The sequence below is a fragment of the Myxocyprinus asiaticus genome, chromosome 24 (assembly GCF_019703515.2).
Source record: "Myxocyprinus asiaticus isolate MX2 ecotype Aquarium Trade chromosome 24, UBuf_Myxa_2, whole genome shotgun sequence".
In the NCBI taxonomy this organism is placed as follows: domain Eukaryota; kingdom Metazoa; phylum Chordata; class Actinopteri; order Cypriniformes; family Catostomidae; genus Myxocyprinus; species Myxocyprinus asiaticus.
Window position 1 is genome coordinate 2800251 of NC_059367.1, and position 19505 is coordinate 2819755.

The 19505-nt window shown below is 37.1% G+C and overlaps 1 protein-coding gene across 1 annotated transcript in view; it reads left to right on the forward strand.

Annotated features, from left to right (window-relative positions):
• Positions 1-639: 639 nt before the first annotated feature.
• The window catches only part of LOC127414513 (protein FAM102A-like), a 42883-nt gene continuing 24017 nt past the window's right edge, over positions 640-19505 (forward strand). The window contains exon 1 of the mRNA XM_051652578.1: positions 640-1088. Within this exon, the coding sequence (XP_051508538.1) occupies positions 943-1088 (146 nt within the window). The 5' untranslated portion in view covers positions 640-942. The remainder of the gene's footprint in view (positions 1089-19505) is intronic.

A 19505-nucleotide genomic window follows, 5' to 3' on the forward strand; every position in this document is an offset into this window, starting at 1 on the left:
ATTATAGATGTATTATAGGAACTGAGGTTGAAATATCAAAATTCCCCCCAAAATACACACCTTTGGCTAAATGAATGCAGTTGGTATCAACACAGCCAAAATTATCGACAAAGACAAAAATGTCCCGAAGGTCGCACAAGGGTTAATATTGGCAGGTTTTATGCTCCATAATAAAGCTGTAATTTACTTCATCACCACTAGAGGGAAACAATGTGTCCAGTGTTTCTTTCGAACCGATTGAATGAAAGGTTGCTGAAGGTCATTATGTCCAAATTCTTGACGATAGGAAAAACATAAAGGTCTGTATCCATTGACTATATGTGTTTATATTGAAACCAAAAATATTCGACAATGGATTAAACACTAACAGTGAAATTACATCTTAGAATGGACCCTAGGACACATGCAAATATTTTAAGTTTTAAGATTGTTGAGTTAAAGATGTTGTAAGCAATTTTAACAGTTCTAGAACTATATGGTGCAAAAGGCTCTGTATGACATTTCGTTACACCTATTTGACTGATATCTTTAAGGGAATAGGGACATTTTCTGCCTGCCATTTCATGAAAAAATCGCCTACAGCACCTTTAAATAAAAATATCACCAAACAGGGCACTGTAGATCAGTGGATGTGGAGGGCGGCGCTTCTTAAAGTCTTTAGACAAACACTGAACACACTGAGATCGGGCGGACGAGATCACAGAAGAACTTAAAAGGAGCACTTTTAAAGATTCGGACACTTTAAGCATGAGTTCAGGGTTGTGTTGATATGTTTTCATGCACGTTTAATCAATGGTCTGTGGTATTTTTCTCAGATAATCAATAAAAACATGATGATGAGGAGAGAGTTTTCAGTCCCGGATTAAAGGAATCATCCTAACAGTGGCTTCAGGTTTAACATTAGACTTCTGTACAGAATTAAAGAAAGTAAAGATCGAGTTAATGGCGTTTTTGGTCAAGAAGAAGAAGTTTAAGTTTCAGACACATTTCACACTGGAGGAGCTGACAGCTGTACCGTTTGTCAATGGAGTTCTCTTCTGCAAGATCAGACTGCTGGATGGAGGAGATTTCACTGCATCATCCTCCAGGTAAATATCTATATTTTCCTCCATTTCATTTTTATCAGTAAGCTATTCGTCTGTTTATTCATATAGTTTCACTTAAGATTCTTTTCCCCCCCATCCAAACTAACTTTTTACTGTGGTGGTACCACAGGCGTCATTTATGGGTGGGACGGGTGGGACATGTCCCTACCACTTTTTGAAATGGCTTTCGTCAGGTAAGTGCCTAATGCAGAAGAAACAGTGCCAGTTCTTGAGCAGGAGTTTCCATTTCGTTCGTGTGTTATATGTATAGGCTATACGGCGCTGGAATGTGCTTTTTATATGTTATAATGAGTCCTCGTTGCGGCTGTTATAAGTGACGTTGAGCGACATCGGGTGATGCTGTTCTCTCGTGCAAACAGACACGCAATCTACTCGCACAGAAAAACAAACGTGTACCGATTCATGATATACATCCACTGACATACAGGTGTAATCGTGGTTTATTAAAATACATTTTTTACTAGGGCGAATTAGAACCGGGAACTCCTTGTTCTAGAGGCGAAAACTTTACCGCAAGACCAATCCATCACAATAAGTAACCAATTGTTGATCTATGTAATCTCATTGTCAAAAGTTGCAGATATAGTGATAAAGTTTTCATATAAATAATGTAAAGTATTTATTGGAGCGCTTGAATTGGCCATCAAGAAAGACTATTTATCAAAACGGTAAAAGATTATTGGAAATTATCTCTGCATATCCCAATGAATATTCATGGGTTTTGTGACGTCACAACCACTTTTTAAATCAAAATGACGTGCATGAAGCAAACCATGGTACTTTTTAATGAGCATGTTGATGCACTATGGTGTTTACATGGTACTCCAAGGTTTTCCAAAGAACATCATGGTACTACAAAGGTACATGTTCAAAAAACATGGTAGTATATTTAGTGACGGACCGAAATTTGGCCATTTTGCCATTATCGTTATCAGTCGATAACCGTGTTTGCTTGGTTGATCAACAGAAGTGTTTACTTTCCCTTGTGTCAGTTCCAAAATGTACCAATATATTTGTCAATGGGTAGCCAACACCTTCAAGTCTCTTTCTTTTCAAGTTTATGCAAATTTCAGTAAATATTGGACATCTGATTTGCTGTTGTTTAATTGTATTATGTTGATCAGCACTTATTTTGGCCATCCTGCTCTCTAGATATTGGTGTCGGCCATTGGAAAAACCCATATCAGTCGACCACCTTCAATGGTTCTTTGCAGCACATTAAGTTCAGCAAAGAACCATCTTGTTATCAAGAACCATTTTTGGCTGTATAGGGTTCTTGAGTGGGTGATTAATGTTTCTTTATGTGCTCTTGATGTTTCATTATTGGTTCATCAGATCAGTGTTTTGGTTTCAGGGTTCCTAGAAGTGCTAAAGAATCATAGAAATTATATAATGTCTGGTTTTAAAACCCCATTTGGGTGTGTACACGGCTTCAAATCATCTCTTGATTCAGTTTGTTTAATGCAATTAAGATTGGTAATGAAAAAGATCTGATTCACAGTTGAAATGTGATCTGTTTCTCAGTCACATCAGGTTAATCTGAGACATGAGGATGTAGATCATAACATGTGATCAGAGGGAAGTGAAGACAGAATTCCAGATGCAGTTTCTGTTGCTGTTTAGTCAACTCTGCTCCACTGTAACTGTGCTTTATTTTGTAGTCTGATAATACCTCTTTATATGTCCCATTCTACAGTACAGGGACCAGTGGATGTCTTAAACAATGCATGAAATTGCTTGACAAACACAGTTTTCTTTCCTATAGAAACAGAGCATTTGTGCGGGACATATCAAAGGACTTGTCCATTAAAAGAATCAGCCAGTAAGCTTTAGTTTGCATCACAGCTGTGAAACATGATTTGCAATTTGTTTTTTGGTTGCAGGTGTTTATAGGGTGAGGGACATTCTCATTCTAGAGAGCATCTGATTGGATTGAAGAGCATTCTTTGTAGTGCTAGATGATGTCATCAGTATTTTCGCTTCGTTTTCCTGGAAGAAAAAGACTGTCGATTTTAAATGCGTTTATATCTCTGAAAAGTTAATTTTGTCAGTGTTTAGTGGACTAAAATAAGCAAAACTCCCATTTTGATTTCCTGGGTTTTTTTTTAACCTCCTGAGACCTGAGCGAGACTGCTGTGTGCATTTTCCATTTCCCTTTTTTGATTTGTAACTAGTAACACCTAATAAACATGCAGAAAATAAAATTCTAGAGCAAATAATTTTCCTAAAAATTGATGTCCATATATGTGGACAGTGAGACTAAGTTGTGAAATTTCAAATAATACCAAGTTATAGAAAGTCAGATTTGTTTTTTAAAATCAAATTGTTTATTATGTTTCCAGGAGTGTTGGTTATTCATGTATTTTTTATTTTATTTTTTTAGACGCATCTGTGATGTTACAGACATTACATCAGAAATTAGCATGACAAGTAATGTCCAGCATTATCCAATCACTGCCAACCATGCTAAAATAAAATGATACATTATAAATTCTGAATCTATGTACTGATTATCATTGTCACATGTCTGTCAAACATGTTGAGAGATCCAAACAACATCTGCAGCCTGAAACTGAACTTTTGATCAGATTTTAGGAGTGAATGCTATAGGATGCTCCCTTGCTCCCTATTTAGTGAATGACTTAACCTCCAGTGTGCTGTCTGTCTGCACTGGTCTCAGAACAGTTTGAAATGCATCTTATTTTCATCCTAACTCCATATAAAGCCTCTGAAAGCAACATTTTCCAGCTTTTGGATGAACACATTAATTCGCAATGTGATAATGCACAGTTAAATTAGAATATTTAAGGAAAAATGCGCCAAAGTACACATTAGTGTACCTTGTATTTAGCAATGTGGCGTTTCACGATAAATCGCTCAAAGTTTTAAAATGGCATATCGGAAAAAACTAGAGACTCTAATCTTTTGACTCAAACAGGTTTCAATGTAAAAACTTAATGAGGTTTCTGACAAGATGCAGTTTTGTTGGCGTTTCTCGCAAAGACAAACTCCGCTGTGATCGGCGCCATGTTGTTTTGTCACATGACTCTGTCTGTCGAAATTTTAACCATTTTCTTGACAGCACGTAGTCTTCTGAACTGAGATCAGTCGGTTTAAATGAATTTGAATTACACAGTGTGTATAGCGAAGCCAACATACAACATCCATGCATGTGTACATGGCGTCGCACGAGGTTTAAAAAAGAAAGAAAGCTTTAATGCACTGAACATTTCTCAGTGTCATGTTTCAGTTAATGCACTTCAAAAAAAAAATTGTTGTCGTCGTTTTTTCTTGTCACTCAAATACTGAAGCTGTAGTGCATTCAAACATTGTCTTTTACTGAAACAAAAAGTTTAGGTGTCGTATAAATGCACTAGTAAAGAACGTCCATGCCTCCCTGCGTGATAAAGTCTATATTTGAGCGAAAGAGATTTACAGGCAGGCAGAGAGCTCGGCTGTTCAGTGTCTCTTTGCTTGTCATGATCTCTGAATAACAGGAAAGATTGGCTGGGACTCGCTGTCCACCACACAAGGTTTTTTTTTCCATCTGTCTGTCCAACACTCACTGTCCAGTTTCTGTACGTTCTGTTTGTGTCACTGTAGGAGTTTGTCATGTCCAGCGATGTGTGTCAACAGCCGTGTTTTGACTTATCTTAAATCAATGTGTGATTCCATCCAAGTATTACACATGGCAAATATAAGAAATTCTTATTGTGCTTGTACACACACTTAGGCTACTTCTTCTAGAAGCAAATAATTTTAGCCTATATCTTGCAGTTGCAACTTTCTCATATTTGTGACTTTATATCTCACAATTGCAACTTATTTCTCACAATTGTGAGTTTTGCGTATACCTCGCAATTGCAACTTTCTCATATTTTCGACTTTATTTCTCGCAATGTTGACTTTCTCGTAATTGCGACTTTATATTTCGCAATTGCAATTTTTAATTCTTGGAATGGCGAGTTTATATTTCGCAATTGCAGTATTTTATTTTTTGCAATAGTAAGTTTAGCCTACTATACAGGATCTCGCAATTGCAAATGTATTTTTCGGAAGTTTCAGTTTTACTTGCAATTGCGACTTTATTTCTCACAATTGAGACTTTATATCGTGCAGTTGCAACTTTATTTCTCGCAATTGTGAGTTTAGTCTATATCTCGCAATTGCAAGTTTCTCATAATTGTGACTTTATATCTCGCAATTGCAGTTTATTTTTTGTTTATATCTTGCAGTTGCAACATTTTTATTTTTCGCAATTGCAACTTTATTTCTTGGAATTGTGACTTTATATCTCAGAATTAGTTTTGAAGCTACTTTGAAACTGGAACTTCCCAAGCTACAAGCTACTCACTAAGTAGTTAAACTCAAATATTTTTTTAAGTAGTAAGCTACACTATAAGCTACTAACAAAAAGTAGCTAACAATGTTGTAGCTATTTAAAGAAAAACATATTTTAATATTTATAACATTTGGTTGATATTCTGCATGGTAAACATATATAGCACCTTTAAGGCTGATGGCCTTTATTTTTATTTTTTTTTGTATCAGGGCCATAAATTAGATGTCTAACCCAGGGGTATTTAAACTTTTTAATGCCAAGGACCCCCAAATATGATGTTTCCCTTGCGTGGGACACCCTTCCTAAAACATAAAAGCAGTTACTGTATACATTTTTATACTCCTTTATACTCTCTGAGGAAAAATAGTGATAGTAAGACAGTGTTGTTTAGAAATTAAAAAATTGGGGCCTGGGTACCTCAGCGAGTAAAGATGCTGACTATCACCCCTGGAGTCATGAGTTTGAATCCAGGGCATGCTGAGTGACTCCAGCCAGGACTCCTAAGCAACCAAATTGGCCTGGTTGCTAGGGAGGGTAGAGTCACATGGGGTAACCTCCTCGTGATCACGATTAGTGGTTCTCGCTCTCAATGGGGTGCGTGGTGAGTTGTGTGTGGATCGTGGAGAGTAGCATGAGCCTCCACATGCTGTGAGTCTCCGCGGTGTCATGCACAACGAGTCACGTGATAAGATGCGTGGATTGACGGTCTCAGAAGCGGAGGCAACTGAGACTCGTCCTCCACCACCCGGATTGAGGTAAGTAACCGTGCCACCATGAGGACCTACTAATTAGTGGGAATTGGGCATTCCATATTGGGGAGAAAAGGGGATCAAAAAAAGAAAGAAAAAAGAAAGAAAATAATTAGCATTTATTTTTATTAAAATGTCATGTGGAAAAAAGTTCCTTTTTTTTTTTTTTTTTTTACAAAATATTAGTTTAATTTCTACCCAATTTTTAAATATAAGAGAAATATTATTGATTTTTAAATATTTATATTATATTTATATATGACTATTTATATAGGGCTTTTTGCAGTAATTATTGTTCCAAAGCAGCTTTACAGGAAATGCAATTCAACCAGTGAGCAAGACAAGAAAAACATTGGCAAAGAAAACATCTCTAGAATAATAACATACTGTATACAAAATGTACAATACTTATAAATGTATATGTTCATATCTATTAGTGGATAAATAAACACAACCAAAACTAAAGTAAACTTTAAAGATACATTTAAAGATCAGTCTTGGGATTTTAAGAATTGATATCAGGATCATTCTAATGAAGATTGCAATTAACCAGAGAAATCAATATTTTTAACCATCCTCAGTTGTTAAAGGGATAGTTCTGTCATCATTTACTCTCCTTCATGACGATCCAAACCTGCATTGCATTTTTGTCTTCTACGGAACACAAGATAAGGAATTCTGAAGATCGTTGATGCTGCTATAGAATTAAAATCACACGGGTTCAGAACAACATGAGGGTGAGTAAATGAATTTAAATTTTTGGGTGAACTGTCCCTTTAACGTTAAGACTATGACTGTTACGTTTAGGGTGCCTATTTTGATTTAAGATATAAACATTTATCAAAATACCTACCACACACATAAATACAGAACGTTATACTTAGAAATGTAGTGTTTTCTATGAATAACAGTTTCTCATAAGAATGTTGGGTGGACCGAATCATTGCCCAACCCGGCTGTTGTCCGGGCACATAATTAAGTGGGTTTGGCTTGCAGTTAAATTAAAAGCTTCAAGTTTTCTCACACCGTCTCCTCATGCGCTTTCACAAGGGCTGGAAGATTATGGATTTAGAAGATTTACTGATTTTGTACATTGCCCACAACACTGAAACTGTTGATATTTATAGCAAGATCTTTCCTCAATTATGTAACAACCTGTCACGAGTCTCGAAGTTTATATTTACTGTAATTCATAATCATCAGGTTCTTCACTGGACGAATTCTGCCACATGTTGCATGCTTGATTCATATTTCACAAGCTACTGTATGGAGAATCAGACAAACATTTATTCTCTTTATCGGGTTGTTTAGGGGATGTCTGCTTTTGAAGGGGTATTACACCTAAAAACCACTTACTTTCATTATTTGAAAAAAGATGCTAAATGGTGACATAAATGGTGGTTATATGGGTTTGGAACAACATCAGTGGAGTAAATGATGACAGAATTTAATTTTTGTGTTAACTAACCCTTTAAAGACATAATGACCTGTTCTGGATTTATTTCAAAATACACATTTTATTTTTACCTTTTTCTCCCAATTTGGAATGCCCAATTCCCAATGTGCTTTTAAGTCCTCGTGGTCGCATAGTGATTCGCCTCAATCCAGGTGGCGGAGGACAAATCCCAGTTGCCTCCACATCTGAGACCGTCAACCCGCGCATCTTATCACATGGCTTGTTGAGCGCGTTGCCATGGAGACAAAGCGTGTGTGGAGGCTTCACGCCATCCACCGCGGCATCCACGCTCAACTCACCACGTGCCCCACTGATAACAAAGCACATTATAGCGAACACGAGGAGGTTACCCCATGTGACTCTACCCTCCCTAGCAACCGGGCCAATTTGGTTGCTTAGAGGACCTGGCTGGAGTCACTCAGCACGCCCTGGGATTCAAACTAGCGAACTCCAGGGGTGGTAGCCAGCCTCTTTACCACTGAGCTACCCAGTCCCCCTCAAAATACACAATTTAATTAATGCAGACAATGTCTTGAAGACACTTCTTCTATGATGAACATGTTTTCATATGAAACATGTTTTCACCATGTGAAACTAACATGATTACAAAGATGACATTTTTAAGAACTTGGCACGTGGATTTATCAAAAGCAAGTCAAGTAGTTATTTTTTTTGGGAATTGTAGATGATTGAACAATGAAAACATGACATGTCTTATTTGTGAATAATTTGATATATTTAGAACCAAAAAATGCAGCTTTTCAGTGTTTGCAGTTTTATGACTTTCTCCTCAAATTCTACATAATAATCTGTAGTTTTAAGGCTGGTCTGCTATTTTGTTGTTCTTAAAAAATTACCCATAAAAAGAGTAAAACCACTGGGTGTATCGTAGCGGACCCACAGCATGCCTTGTGCCACATGTGCAGTTTTCCTCTAATTTGTAAAAGCTGTGTGTTTTACCAGCGTGCTCTCAGCAGTGTGTTTGTACTGTAGGTCCTGACAGGCTGTCTCAGTTTAATCACAGACTGCAGACATGTGAGTCGCTACTGCCACAGGTTTTCAGGCTTCAAGCTTAATGTGCTCATGATTAAAAAGCTTTAAAGATGAAAGATATGAAAAGTATTTGACCTTCGGCCTACATGCTATAATGAAAAATGCATTTAGCTTTAAATTAAGATTTAAAACAGGAATGCTAAGGGATGGTTGCCAAGACAAACATCACAGTTACTATTGCTTATACTTAGGATTAGTGATTTTACATTTCTTCCTTCACAGAATCTTGTTTTTAATCTAAATGGCTCTGCTTGTAAAACATATTCTTATATATGGAGAGAAGTGCTTGGGATGTTTAGATTGCACTGTGCTTTTCCTAAGACGTACAGATGCATGTGTACAGAATTGAGGATCTGTGTATGCAGATTTTCTGGAATGTTTTGCAGTTATCTCTTCCTGATGAAGACGATACTAGAGTTCACGCCGCAATACATCTTGCATGACACTGATGTAACATACGCACCAAACATACATATAAAGTGGCCCCAAAAAGTGTTTGGACACTAAACAATTTCTGTATATCATTGCTTTTTTGGGGAGACCTGGTTTTGTTGTCACACGTACTTTTTACTGTGTCTATTATTGAAAGTTAATTTCTGCATAGCCATATACCTTAATGTTGTCACACAGTATGGGGTAAGTTGTCGCAATGAAATTTGCCATTAAACAAACAGGGTAGGTGTCATGTAAACATTGGGGAGGACATGTACCACCGTCACCACACTGCCAAAACAAAACCTCTGGCTCGCTTTAAATCTAAACAGCCTATAATAGACATTTTTTCAGCAAAATTTAAAAAGTAAAGCAATTATAAAGCACAGAATGATTCATTAAACAACAAAAATGGAGAAGGTAACATTTAAAAATATCAAAACATTGTTTAGTCCAACAAATATATTGTAATTGGTAAATTATATACTTTTTATAAAGTAATGATTTTGAATAAGGATCCATTTGTTTACATTAGTTAACCCTTTAAGCTCTAAAGGTGTTTTTAAAGATTTCCTGTTTCAGTGGCATACCCAAAAATAAAGGCTTAAACAAAAAAACTTGACCAAAAAAAAATAAATAAAAATAAAAACAAATGAGGGTCAAGTGTTTGGTATCATTGTAAAGAAAACTTTTCAAATGTTTTAATTATATACATTATGATACATTCTGAGACACTCAGCTTAAGAAACTGCTGAACAATCACAAGAAATTATTTTTTTCTTATTTTTCTTATTTGACATTATATATCTCTGGGTGCAAATAACGTGGCTCCGATAAACGGCTTTTGTTTTGTCCCCAATCATGTCAACTGTATCTGAGAAAAAAGTTGTGTTGATACGACAAAGCAATCAAAAATTATAGCATTACAAAATAATTTGTCATAGTGTCCACAAATGTCTCCGTGTGTCCAAAAACATCTCCAAACAAATAAAACATAATAATTGTACATAAGAACTAATTACACATGCAAACATAACAATGACTAAAGGTTTGCATAGCATGCAGACATGATTTTAGTAATGAGATTTCACAGAATGAGTTTCATTCTGTGCCATTTGAGTCATCATTGAGTCTGTGCCATTTACATGGAGCCATGATTAGGGATGCAGCGATATGGAATTTCTGGGCCGATTTGATAACTGATAATTCACAGCTCATCGTGGCCAATACCGATTACTGATATTTAAAAGAAAGTTGTAATTTTTAATCCTTTAACCTGGAACTGCTAGCTAATTCATTGAACGCTTCTCATTTGAAAAATATGTGTCATGTAAAAGCTTGGAATTTGGACTTGCTGCTATTTAAGGTTTGGCTGATGTAACATGAACCAGAAATGTGCCTATATTACAGATGAATACTGATCTGAATGAGAAATAAATAACAATACATTTGCATAAGTTGTATGGTGCCCATTTATATGAGTATTTGCGGTAATCCTGATGACTCGCTAACAGAGAGAGAATAATGAACTTCAAACAGCTGTAATATTAAACCAAAATGAGCTGATAAGCAGCATATAAAGAACATTAAACAACAAAACACAATGCAAACTCTAATGTCTGTATGCATGGCGTAATATTAATGATGGGAGCTAGACTACGAGTACAGTGGTGGTTTGTGTGATTGTGTTATTTGTTTATGTGTGCTTATGTGCGTCTCATTCAAACACGCTCATCTGTGACAGTTTCACTGTATAATTTATGAACACAACAAGTTGGGAATAGTTAACATCATACAGATCGAATAGTCATGAGTCGTAACGTTAGAAAAGTTTCATAAAATACAGCAAGCACATTCGTTTCACTCACAAACGAATGTTTTTTGGCCACCTCGAGTCACTCTGAAAATTGTATCAAGATCCATGAACCATGTTTGGTTGATTTGGGCATGTTTTAATCGCAACGCTGTGCTGCAAGTAACGATGTGCAGTTTCCCACATTCTGTTTGTTTCATTAAGTAATAAGCGAAAAAAAAATCGGCCCGAAGTAAAATACATACATGTTTTTGTCATGTGTTTGTTTATTGCCTCTTGAAACATAAACAGAATATGGGAAATGGCATGTCTTTACTCACAGCAGATGATCCCGAATTAAAACCAGACCCAAAACAACGTAACACGGTGCAGAGATGTTGAAATAATCCTCACAGAGCGACATGAGCTTGGCTCTCACCTGCTCTCACTCAAACAGACGCGCTGTACGTGCACACGCGCACTGTTGCCTCGGGCTGCCTGAGTCTCTGCCTGAATGAAAGACACCGCAAGCAGTCAGAGATTCTCAGCCGGAACCAAATAAACCATATCAAATTATCTGCGAAAATATAGGCGGTAATTCCATTATCGGTGCGATAATAATATTTAGATTTTCCCGGTTATTGGCCAATAATATATCGGCTCCCTATATGTCGAGCATCCCTAGCAATGATATGTGATATTTTATGTTACGTTTATTTTTTGTGAAGTTATAAGTGAAAACACGACATATAAGTGTAACCGGTACTGCTCGACCTGCTTCGAGCAGGATTCGAACCGGGGTCTCTGGTATGGGAGGCGGGTGTGCTAATGAGGAGGCTAAAGGCTACAACCCCTACTATCATCAGTCGCTAGAGCGCCTCTCGAGGCTAGGGGAGTGAGGATTACATACTGCACAACTACCTACCAGCTGGCTACCGTTAAATAAGCCAAAGACATATAGTATACTTAGCTATTACTTGCTATATGTTTGTCTGTGAGTAAAACAAATAGGATGGTTGTATTCTGCTCTTCAAGAGCTTTCCAACAAATGACACATGGCTGTTTGATGAGTTTGAAGTTTTTACTGATTGCAATAATATGTACAGTACAGTTTAAAAAAAATAAATGATCAAAACTAAACATTTCTGATTTGTCTGCAAATTTCAAAGCACTGGTACAGTTTTGGTCATAACGCCTTCAAGTATTGAAAAGAAGAGTTTCTAAGCTTTCAGACAATACCTATTTTGTGTTGGTCAAGACTGTAGTTGTTAATATTTTGATTATCTTTCTTTCAGGCCCATCCATGTTTAAAGGGTTAACTATATAAGGCCGTTTTCACACCTAGTTCATTTGAGCACTCCAAGCGCTCTCAGAGCGGTATAACGTGTATATGTGAAAAACCCAAGTGGTCTCAGACCCCCCTAAAATGACCCAAAAGCGAACCAAGTGCGGTCCTTTTGTAGTTCGATTGATTTGTGCGACGTGAAAGCGAAGAGGTACCAGTCCGCTTTGCATTTTATGACATACAGTAAGTACTTTGTGGCTTGCCATACATTGCTGCATTACATACTTCATATTCCAGTCACAATTTACTGTCCACATATGGAAATTTTAAGCGAATATACTGTAGATATACCATGATTACCATGATGTGTTTTTGTGTCTCATATTCTGTTCTTCTTGTATTATTTGAGCACCTAAAATGAATGGACCGGCCGCATTCAGAGCAGAGCAGTGCGTTAAGATGAACCGCTTTAAAGTGCTCTGATGGGCGTACCATCTACGGAGGTTCGCGCCAAAGTCCCACGAAAATACAAGCGAGGATTTTAATAGTTTCACTAATTTTATTTGCACAATGGCAAATGTTCTTGGCTCATAAACACAATGTAAATGACACTCAGGAGGAGACGCTTGCTTGCTCCATTACTCTCGAGATGGTCGATAAAGAAACATATTTTCAAATGCACAGATTTCGAATGCTTTCCTTCATGCGAAATAAGGGCTTGTAGGTTTTATCGGAGAGCCTTAACATAACACGAGAGAGTTAAGAATTTAGGAAAGAAATACAGTATACATTATTACTATTGCATAATATAATATAATTGCCAGTGATGTCTGGGTTTCATAAATGATAGAACATATACAATATTTTTACTTACATATAAAATACTTTTTATGTAATTCTATCCCTGTGCAATAAGTTTGAATGAAAAATTTTATATTTTTTAAAGCCTTAAAAGTAATCATATAGCCCCATTTTATTATATGATTTCAAGTTAAATATCATAATCGTGACAGCCCTAGCTGCAATAGGGTCTGAGTTCCTAAGGAGCTGTGGTGTGAACAACAAGGGGTCTGAGATCACAATAATGTGAAGAGGACCAAAAAAGAAACTGGGTCCTCTTTTTAAGTCCACTTACATTGTGAACACCAAAAGCACTGAGGTCATTTGCGGCTGGTTCCCTTTCTGGTTCACTTTAACCCAACTGGGTTTGGTTCACTTAAAACTTGCTATGTGACGTTAACATGAACTAACAATGAACAATTACATTTTTTTTTTAAACTAACATTAACCAAGACAAATAAATGCTGTAATAATATAATGTAATGTAATAATATAATTGATCACTGTCATGACTGCTATGTTGCTCGGAGCTGCACCCAAGACTTTCACCCACTGTTGCACTTGTGTATATGGTTGAGTGACAATAAAGGGATTTGATTTGGTTTGATTTGATAATGTTAATTCTTGGAGTTGGAGAACTCCACCTGTGGATACTTGCTAGGACACCTGTGTGAACTTGAGGGGAATTGACTTCATGCATCCACTAAAAATCACCAAGACACCAGTTAGTTCTGAGAAAAGCACCAGCACACAGATGGCACTTGCTTTGAGATTTTGTTATCTAATGCAGTGCCATTTACACATTTTCTAAGTGTCCAGTGGGCCTGGGATGTTCCATGTTCCTTCCCAATTTTCTGTATTATGGTTCCTGTCCTCATTAAAATGTCCGCACAGAGAGGACATTGTCAGGACTGAACAACGAATTGCTCGACGTGACTCTCTGTCAGTCCGTCTCATCTGATTATTTCTGACTGTTTACCAGCAACATCAGAGAACTGCACATAATCAAAACACAACAGGGATGCAGAATGCTTCGGACAGGGTTCTGTCTCCCTCCGAGCGAGAAAATCCCTTGCTACAATTAAATTTGAACTTTGAACCTCACAAACATAAGATCTGCTTGCTTCTTGCACGTATGGGTGATGTTCAAAGAGCATAAACTGGGTAAACAAACAAGACATGCACTTATCATAATTAGTCTTTCAAAGGGGATATTTGTGTTTGTTCTTATAATCACAGACGTGTCATCTTTTATGGCGTAAGTAGCTGGGCGGGTCAAAGGGTCAGTTGTTGCCCTTTTACGGTTGGCCTCAGGGGCCCTTTTGGAGATCTGAACTGTGCGTGTCTTTGTGGCACTTGTGTTATTGTAACAAATCCCTTGCTTAGTCATGAAGCGGGGCCCAGGTAAACAGTCGACATGAGACTTTTATTAACAACACTTTTCAGTGACATACAAAGTAATACTTTTCAGCAGAACATGCAGTCACACACGGTACGGCTTTGTGCGTCTCTCTCTCTCTCCCCTCTGGCGGTCTGGATTGCCCTTTTATCCCTCTCCAGCTCTCACTGCAACACAAAACAGCTGTTAGAGATAATTTCCCACAGGTGTCAATCCTTACCACTCCTCCTCTCCCGGCCTCACTCTCCACAGACACCACTCGGCCACGGCCACATCACCACAGTTATGTAATCAACTGGGTGGTGATCCATTTGGATTTATCATTAACATTTTGGAAGTCTCCCTGCTTAATGTCCGATAGACATAAATTCATATCACTGAGAACAAGGGCTCATTTGAAACAATGATATAAAACCTCAGGGTTCCTCTATGTCGAAGACAGACATTTTGAGGTAATGCAACTGCATGATTGAGCAAGTCTGATCGATGTTGTGTAGTGTTGGTTTGACCTCAGCAGTTTTAAAAGTCACACGTGATCTTTATTGATTGACACATTATTGATAGAGTTCTGACCCACATTGGATTTTCCACCATTGAAAATGGGTAAATACATGGAGCCACATTTTCAGCCCCATATCTCTAGGATTTAACCATAAATGGCTTTAGAAATTAAGATACAAAAAGAAAAGTTGGTTTTGAACCAGAATCTAAAAGCATATTAAGATATCTTTAACACTTCTGGAGTTATAGACACTCCAACTTTGGAAAAACTACACAAAAATGTGTTTTTTCCCATTTTTGGACTCACACCATTGGCATATAATGCAACAAAGGGTGCTGAAGTCAACTTATGTTAGTAATAGACCTACCAATCTCTGTGTATAAATAAAATAATGACACTGCCACCTTTCTAAGGTTATTTTTTTTACCTGTAGTTTTGCTCAAATCATAGGCGAATTTGTTTTTGACACTTCTCTACAAAATAATAGATTACCGGTTCTCAGTACATTTTGATCCATGGCACTTAATATTTTGGCTTTCATAATCATTCATATTTCTCTAGCTTCAGAAAAAGTATAAACAAAAAGTTTCTGAGATTTGGTTGACTACATATGACATCACCCAATAGTTGGCTGAAGTCACCAGATTGACTGATTTCTATACAATTTCCAGGAGTCAGAGTGCACAGGTGTTTGTCAGTCCGTTGGGAAAATAAGTTGTTTGCAAGGTCCCAACCTGCTTCAATGAGCACTTTTGATATGAATTATGAAATCGTCAAAAGATATAAGAGTTATGTTTGAGTCAGCAGCAAGTCAATGTGATATCCATAAGCAGGACTGTGTAGTTTGGTTATTCAATGAGTTGTACTCACACTAAACGCCAAAAACAAACTGGTTGGTCACTTTACCTGTCAGTCAAACCATCTCTTCCAAGTGGACCAGATTTTATGCTGATTGTTAAAAGTCTGACTACATCTCTGGATTTCATAATGTGTGACATGCTACATTTTAAGCCAATTTCTTGACCGAATTTACCTTTGTCAGCAAATAAGGAAACCATTTTTCCTGGACTTGTTTGGCTCCAGTTGCACATTGAAAAGAACTAATGTGCAGTTACAAGCGTTGTGACCAGAGGGAAATACATGTTCACTGTGCAGAAACATACATGTAATATGCAGGTAAAGGGCAGCAGTGAGTAAAATCCAAATCCATCTTTTCATCTATAGGGGGAACACGCTTGTCTGTTTGTGCTTGTGTAACCGTTCCTGCTCGACCTGCTCCAAACGAGATTCGAACCGGTGTCTCCGGCGTGGTAGCTGGGCATACTAACGAGGAGGCTAAAGGCTACAGCCTCTAATGTCAGTCGCTAGTGCGCCTCTTGAGGCTAGGGGAGTGAGGTTTACACACTACACAGCTACCTACCAGCTGGCTCCTGTTATACTGGAGTGCACTAGACTACAGGATCCTGATGGGTTGACACGACCTGTGTTTGATGTGAATCAGGAGTCCCTTATTAAACCCACTTCCTATCTAAAATCAGATATGGCCCCTGAACTGTTGCGGGGCCCGGGGCTGGTGACTCTGGTGACACTGAGCTGAATGTTCCGGTTGCTCCGCTCTGATGTCGGCACACAGCTGGTCCTCTTCATCCGCTCACTGAGACGCCCGGGTTCAAGCTGGCCTCCGGGTATCGAATGTCCAATTGTTTATTGGACATTCTGGTTGTCACTTCATGTTTTGACCAATCAGCTCGTGAGAGTGTGCATTTGAGAAACCAAAAATGTAATTAGAGACAACAATAAATTGCTTATTAGATTTAGAGCTGTTTAGAGCCAAATGCAAACAGATTTTCCCTGCTGCTTTTAATTTTGAGTTCCATTTAAAAAATGCTTGCAAAAAAAACCCAAACATTTTATTGCCAGTAAATTACTGCTGGATTCGGAATTGTTAAATTCAGATAAGTAAACTTTTATTTGACTTTATTTTAATCAAGCTATTGTTAATAGACGCTTTCAGAGTATGACTGTAACTGTTACTTCTCCAAGAACATTTACTCACTGTTTAATCATTTACTCACCCTCATATTGTGCTAAACCTGTATGTTCTTCTGTAGAACACAAATGGAGATGTTATGCAGAATGTTCACGCTGCTCTTTTACAAACAGTGAAAGCATTTAGTGACCAGAGGCTGTCAAGCTCCAAAAAGCATTATAAAAGTATCATAAAAGTAGTCCATATTACTGGTACACTATATTCTATGTAGTCATATTGACTACTTTTATGTTACTTTTATGTTACTTTTATGTTGCTTTTATGTTGCTTTTCAGTCCTTTTTGTTGCTTGACAGGCTTTAGTAACTGTATGTCAATGTACATGTCAAGAAAATGTCCTGGTCATATTTAACCCCAAATCAAAAAATTGGAAAAATTATATTTTAGATAAAGAAAACGAAGCCATTTAAATTTTTTGCGTTGTGACATTATTTTCAGGACACTTAAGCACATTTTACCCCCAATTCTCATTACCGCAACACATCCGGATGTTTTACTTCTACTATTCCTATTGTTTTTAATGATGATTCTCATTACCGGACCATTACTTTTTCTTTTTTTTTTTTTTATCATGCTACGATGATGTATAAATGCATTACATTTTAAATAATATATCATTTTTTCACATTGCTGTAATTATAATAGGTGGCAAAATGTGCATAACTGTCATTAAAATAATGGCTCCCGAAAAAGCCTTTTTATTATTAGTATTGTTTTTTTGTATTTTTTATTTAGACTGAAATAGGACCAGGACCTTTTTGCATAGTTTGGAAAAGAGCAGCATGAACATCTGTTTTTGTGTTCCATTACGGAAAGAAAGTCTTTTGGGTTTGGAACAACATGAACGTGAGTAAATGATGACAGTATTTTTATTTTTGGGTGAACTATCCCTTTAAGCTTAGCTTAGCTGACAACACCCTCTGTACATTTCACCTTCTCTTATCCTGCGATGTCATCCAGCACAAACGGGAAGTCAGCGGTCCTGTGTCTGGCAGGAGATAGTTTTGGAAGGTCTGCTGTGAGTCATCAGGCCGTCTGATTGGAGTGCAGCGCTCTAGGGATGTTTGACAGGGTTTGACATGGCCCCGCTGGGGTGTATGGACTCTGACACGGACCTGAGCTACAGGATGGGAGATAAGAATCCTGTTTCAACACAGCACATTTCTGCCAGAGTGAATCATCTGCAAAACACTCGTATGCAGGCCAGGAAAAGAGTCGCCAAACTACAGGCCTTACGAAATTTGATTACACACACACACACACACACACACACACACACACACACACACACACACACACACACACACAGACACACACACACACACACAGACAGCATTAGATTAATGATTAAAGACAATTAGAAAAAGACAAACTTTTCAATCATCATTTCAGTAATATGCTATATTGTTCTCATTTTTTCTTTTAATTCAGCGAGTTATGTTCGGTTACTATTTTGGAAAAGAAATTCTTAGCATATGGTAGTCTTAGTCAAAAAGGTGATGTTAAAAATCAAGTTGAGTGTACTGCTTACTGCATACTGCTAGGGCTGGGTGGTATGTGTACAAAAATTATATCTCAATATGTTTCAGCCTATTATATATGTAATATATATCTCAATAAATATAATATAAATAATAAAATGGCTTAAAAGTAATGATGCACCTATGTGAGAATTTTTGAGCAATACCGCTTTGGACAAAACTCAATAAAGATACTGATATTTTTCAACTTACCTTATTTTGTCATCAGATCAATGTTTTGTGCACTGCATTAATGGATATTATACCAATATCTCAGAAGTCAAAGTCTGCTTGTTTCTAAGCGTTTTGGATGGTTTCCCTCATTTAGCCTATATTTAAGTCACTTACACAACTGTCACATCCGTTTATTGCATTTTTTCCACATAAACGTGAGAACGAGAGAATAAAAATGAAACACGAGTGCCAGCACTTCTACATATTGTGGCTGTTATTATTGCTGGATTGTGCATTTGACTTCACAGAGTTAACAAAGTGTGTTACTAATTAATTCTATATAAACCATCTGTATTTCATACCGCCGTTTTCATACTTATTACCAATATGCTGATTGTTTTAATTTGGTCAAAAATTGTCTGATAAATATCAGCAGCTGATACATCGGTGCACCCCAACTTAAAAGTGCTATTTAAAAAAACTTTCAACCAAACAGTAACCAAGTAAATTCATGTTTAATGCATCAAATAACAATTTAGTTAACACAAAGAAGAATTATATTTAATAATTGTATTTATATGCACCATTATACAACAAAACATGTATAATAACTTGTGGCAGATACAAATGTTTATCAATTAATGCACTATCAACAATCAACATTTCAAATGCTATTTGTGGTCACATGATGTCATTTCGTTTGTTCAATTCAGCAAGTGGCATCCAATTATTGTTTTGGAAATAAAAAGGTTATTTGGTAACAGGCTGCTAGGTGCAGTCAATTCAATAATAATAGCATTTCTTAT